This window comes from Osmerus mordax, chromosome 15, assembly GCF_038355195.1.
Source record: "Osmerus mordax isolate fOsmMor3 chromosome 15, fOsmMor3.pri, whole genome shotgun sequence".
NCBI classification, from domain to species: Eukaryota; Metazoa; Chordata; class Actinopteri; order Osmeriformes; family Osmeridae; genus Osmerus; species Osmerus mordax.
Genome location: NC_090064.1, coordinates 16543109 through 16548180, shown reverse-complemented (window position 1 = coordinate 16548180; position 5072 = coordinate 16543109). Strand labels below are relative to the sequence as shown.

Sequence of the window (5072 nt, the reverse complement as noted above, 5' to 3'; positions counted from 1 at the left end):
GACGGTGTGTTTGTGCTTTGGCTGTAAACGTGCGATTCCGTCCCCGGGGCACTGTGCCAGTATGGCTTTAATTGGAGGGAGATCTCTCCAGAGGCCCGGCAGAGACAACACTCTCGCTGGCTAAACACGTTCCCAAACACTCGCTGACAGAGAGCAGACAGCTGGACAGGGGAAGCCCTGGTTACAGGGTCGTCCGTCACTACCTAACTACAGGACTCTACCCTAAACATGCACACTCCCTGTCTGAGTGAGACAGAGCAGGTTACGTCTTCTTTGAACACTAGGCTACCGCACATTAATAATACTTGTTTTAATTGGATCCGATTTTGTTTTGATGGGTTTGTGGTTTCTCCAAAGACATTTAATTATCTGCGTGCAGAGAGAAGCCTTTGGTCAGGAGATGTAACAACCTAAACAAAATCTTCTCCCTCAGAAGGAGATCTGTGCCCCGTTCAGAAGCTGGAGTTGGTCTCTCATCATAGGCTTTGTTCTTAAATAACTGTCTTTTCTTTCTATCGAAAATGTCACCTAGAGTGGGCTTCATTAAAACAGTATAATAACACTTCACAGCAGGATGTTTAGGTGTAACTTAAAACAATTTAAGTTAACAGAGAGCGGCCTGTCAGTCAGATGAACAAACGGCACCATGAGAGCTACGACCTGAACACTCAACCCTGCCCGCTGTAGAGTGTACGCATCAGCCGCACAGTCAAATTCATGTTCTAATACATCACTAACACTCCTCCAGTTATTCCAACTGGCTCCCAACGTCCCAGGGGAAATCCCTCCCTGAGCATGTGAGGTAACCAACTGCTCGTGACCATGCTACCGGGCGGCCAATCTATTTTATTGTTATCAAAATTTTTCTCTTTATTCTCTGATTTGAATCCAGGATACAAGCTGCAGGCCAGTGAGGGGCAAATATATAATAGCCTTCAGCTGCAAGACACAGTCCTAAAAGGATGCTTTGATCTTGTTGTCTATAGGGCCTATATTATCATTGTCATAGGCCCATCTTTATTGCATGTCAGTGCAACCCGAGCGAAAACCGATTCCGTCTGATAAATGACTAAACAATAATGATGCTTTCAGGTTGTTATTCACAGGGAAATGAAGCACCTATATATGCCTGTTTATACCGGTATTTAATTTGAAACATGTTCACAACATACAGTCTGACATAACGTTGAGATTTTACAACGGCTGTTGATAAGCTTTCTGCGAAATGTGTTAGTAATTGATATGTGGTCTATAAAAAGGCAGAATGTTTAAAGAAAGAACATGTTACATTGACGTTACATTGTTACATTGACGCCTCTAGTACTGCTAGTTCATGTACCCTTAGTATAGATAGTCCATATTTAAATTTTAGGTCCCTATATGTTTATTGTATGCACCTTCCTGCCAAAGCAAATTCCTTGTCTGTGCAAACTTTCATGGCGAATAAATCCCATTCTGATTCTGATTCTGATTTATTTTGTTAATCTCTATTAAAGTGTTCCTTGCGGATATGTTGCAGAAACTATTGTAGGCTATAGTAGAAAAATCCTATAAAAAGTATAAATGTGGTAAATGCTAAATGAATAAAAATGTCAATGTAAATAAATGTGCCAATCCAATATCAAAAAGATAACTTCAAAAAATGTGTTACTAATGGGAAAGTAGTCTACTGTGTCCTGTGTAGGCCAGAATGCATCATATATATATAGCCTATATATATCAAATATGTAATACTTCTCGCCTACAAAAATTGTGACGGATTGCTGATAAATAATTCATAAAATCTTTTAAGTAATCTTAAAAAAAATCTAGGATTTGGGAATTTGTGGGAGATTAACATAATGATACATAGGGAATGCAAACATATTTACATGAAAATAAACTGTTGATCGCACATGCAAATAACCGTGAAATTATGAAATCAACTTACTTTGACTGTCGAATTTCCTTATAATGGTATCAAGGAAAGTATTCTGTGGTGCCACGTGACCACGTCGGACCGGCATCTTTGCTGTAAGTTTTTTTAGACCAACACTGGCCTCTTAGCCGTCTGTCTTCGAATGGAGAATGTTCAATAAATTAATTTCTTCATTAAAAATAAATACTATAATCCTCAAACCCAAGTTTAGTGAACTTCATGGGAGACAACTCGACTGCAGTGTCTCTCTCTGGAGCAGAGAGCGTACTGGAACAGCGGCTTGTCCCCGCGGCGGGGAGATCGCGAGACAGTTTCCAGTTTCCAGGGAGAGGAGCGCGTGTTTGTTTACGTGCTTTGAGCTGTCAAAAATGATTTCCTGTCAGGTTCCAGAGACGGCGCGACCTCTTATCACTCACTACTGTACACTCTGGGGAAGGAGAGTCCGTCAGCTTGCAAAAAACCCTCGCTTCAGCCATAGTTGAGCCGCGTCTTGCCCGTGTCGCTCTAGTCCAACCTATACCGCTGAAACGTACAGTGTGTTAGATGCGAGCAGCTCCATAAAGAACCGGCGGGCTCCGTTCTTTGAGCCTTTGAGCTCTTTGATGGCTTCGAGGCGCTCGCGTGAAGTGGTGTCCTCTGCCTGAAGTGTACCGCGCGCTCAGCGGATGACTTCAGCTCACCGGCGGTGGCGACTGCGCCTCTTTAACTCTTTCCTTATCCGCGACAGAACTGTGGAAAATGTTGATGGCAATATGATATGCAATATGACCCCTTAGTCTCTCAACAACAAATTACGTTCAAATGAGAACAACATCAACGCCAATCCGACGTGCACTAAACATTATTTGAACAGCGCATTTACCTCTCCTGAAAAGGCACATCATTAGCTTATAGATGCGCTATGTAGGCTACATTCTAACTACTTTCACACCATCTTTGAGGCCATCTCAGATGAGAGACAGAAACGGACACCTTGCTTCCTACAAGCAGCGGAGCAGGTGTGTTAGTGGGAGAACCGGAAAGTGGCACAGGTGCATCAGTGCTGCTCCGCGTGAGCAGGATGTTCAACTGAACAGGCACACCGCTGCGTGGCTTCCGTTCGCCTCTTGAGCATGGTAATTATAAACAAATGGTTTAATAGCTCTTGTTAACCAACGTTTTTAATTTTTTAATTTAGCACGTAACGCGCACAATGAGATAACTCACCTTTTCCCGTCAAAACTAGCTATTGAAAGCTAACTCTCCCGGGCGCTCCGTTGATTGTTTGGAAGGGTAGCTTCACTAATTTTTCTCGTGCCAGGGGTTTCAGACATTCAGAAACGTCACTGCCTATGCACGCGCAGAGGCTGTGGGGTTCCCTATGTCGTCATTGCAGACAAAGAGCGCTCCGCCGTTAAAGCTGATTTGACTTAAACTGCGAGGAAAATTTGAAATATATTGTCTCGTAAGCAATTTCCTCAAGCCATGGTTATTCTTAAACAGCTCGAGTGAATAAAACGCTAACAGATTATGTAGTAGGCAGGGGCGTAAGTTTCATTAGACTGTAGCACGTTCTTTTCGTTGTACATTTTGAAACGGGCTTATATCCCCCCCCCCCCAAACACTTTTCATGAAGAAAATCATATTTTACGGCCGCATCCTCAGTTCATAAACACATGTGTCCCACCCAAATTTGTAAACAAACGTACTCTGGCAGTAAGATACATTTAGACGTTCTATTGTCTATGATGACGGCAGAGCGCAAAGGGGAATCCATGTCGCAGCAGGGTGTAGATCTGCGCCTCCTTTCAGACCCCTTATATAGGCACGAGAAGGGAGGCAGACACGCGCCTGTCATAATGGAAGCGTCTCTTTGTGATAACTTCCAGCTCCCATGCTGTCACTGCCCTCTCTCTCTCTTTCTCTCCCTCCCTCTTTCTCTCTCCCTCCTAATCTGTGCTCCCCTCTCTCTAACATACAGACTCCTCAGACAATAACCTCAGATAATCATAGTTTCATTGTTATATCATCTGTGCGATTTCCCACCAATGAAAAGTACACAAATATTTACTAGTTGACCAGCGGTCATGCTGCATTGATGAAAATGAATAGCCATGTTTTAAGGTGTTTACATTGTGTGTTTATTGTTATATACAGCAGAAGGCTGAACAGTACAGCAACATACAAGCTTCATTATGTCTATTATCGCTGGGTCCAGTCAGGTGACTGGACTACTGAACGATGTTTACAACACACGCACAGCACAGGATACCTGACCAGTTGCTTGTCAGTCCCAACACACACACACTCACACACTCACAAACATGTGCAAACACACACGCACACACACACACAGATACACACTCAGCGTTCTGACAGGTCCCCTCCTGTGAACAGAGAAGTTCAAACAAAGATAAGTTTAGTACACTGTTATATAGTACACTGTTATATAGAGCACTGTTATATAGTACACTGTTATATAGTGCACTGTTATATAGTACACTGTTATATAGTACACTGTTATATAGTGCACCATTCTATAGTATACTGTTATATAGAGCACTGTTATATAGTACAGTGTGGTTGCTTAGAGTACAGTCAGGTTGTCATATAGCCATAACATATTATACATATATATATATATATATATATATATATATATATATATATATACGGTATAAATGTTATAACAAAATGACTGCATGACCTGAGATATTACCCTTACAATGTACTGTAACCAAAGTTCCTTGCCTGACCATTGAAATACTGCTAGAACTGTTAGAACCCTGCACTTCTGATGCTTAAATCTTCCTCTGGACTTTGTACGGGCACTATTCGTAATTTGCTTTGGATAAAAGCGTCCGCTAGATGAACAAAATGTAACATCCGCTGATAAAGCCTCTGCAGAAACATCTTATTTCGCCACAGAAGTCATCTGTACAAACATCACACAGAGGAGAGGACTCGTCTGTGTGACTGAAGACTGAGATCCTGGTAAAAAGCCCTGTAATTAGCTAACGCAATCAGCAATGTTGGTGAATGGATTACTCTGTAATTGGTTGTAGGTGGGGAGTAGGTGGGCAGCTTGGGGAGTCAGGTGGCTGAGCGGTTAGGGAAGCGGGCTAGTAATCAGAAGGTTGCCAGTTCGATTCCCGGCCGTGCAAATGACGTTGTG

The 5072-nt window shown here is 42.5% G+C and overlaps 2 protein-coding genes across 2 annotated transcripts in view; both read right to left on the bottom strand.

The window, feature by feature from the left end:
• The window catches only part of kcnh2b (potassium voltage-gated channel, subfamily H (eag-related), member 2b), a 25369-nt gene extending 23363 nt beyond the window's left edge, over window positions 1-2006 (bottom strand). Inside the window, exon 1 of the mRNA XM_067252257.1 lies at window positions 1931-2006. Coding sequence (XP_067108358.1) covers window positions 1931-2006 — 76 coding nt within the window. The remainder of the gene's footprint in view (window positions 1-1930) is intronic.
• A 2083-nt stretch (window positions 2007-4089) lies between these two features.
• sspo (SCO-spondin) overlaps window positions 4090-5072 on the bottom strand; it is a 63433-nt gene continuing 62450 nt past the window's right edge. Inside the window, 1 exon segment of the mRNA XM_067252256.1 lies at window positions 4090-4284. Within this exon segment, the coding sequence (XP_067108357.1) occupies window positions 4262-4284 (23 nt within the window). The 3' untranslated portion in view covers window positions 4090-4261.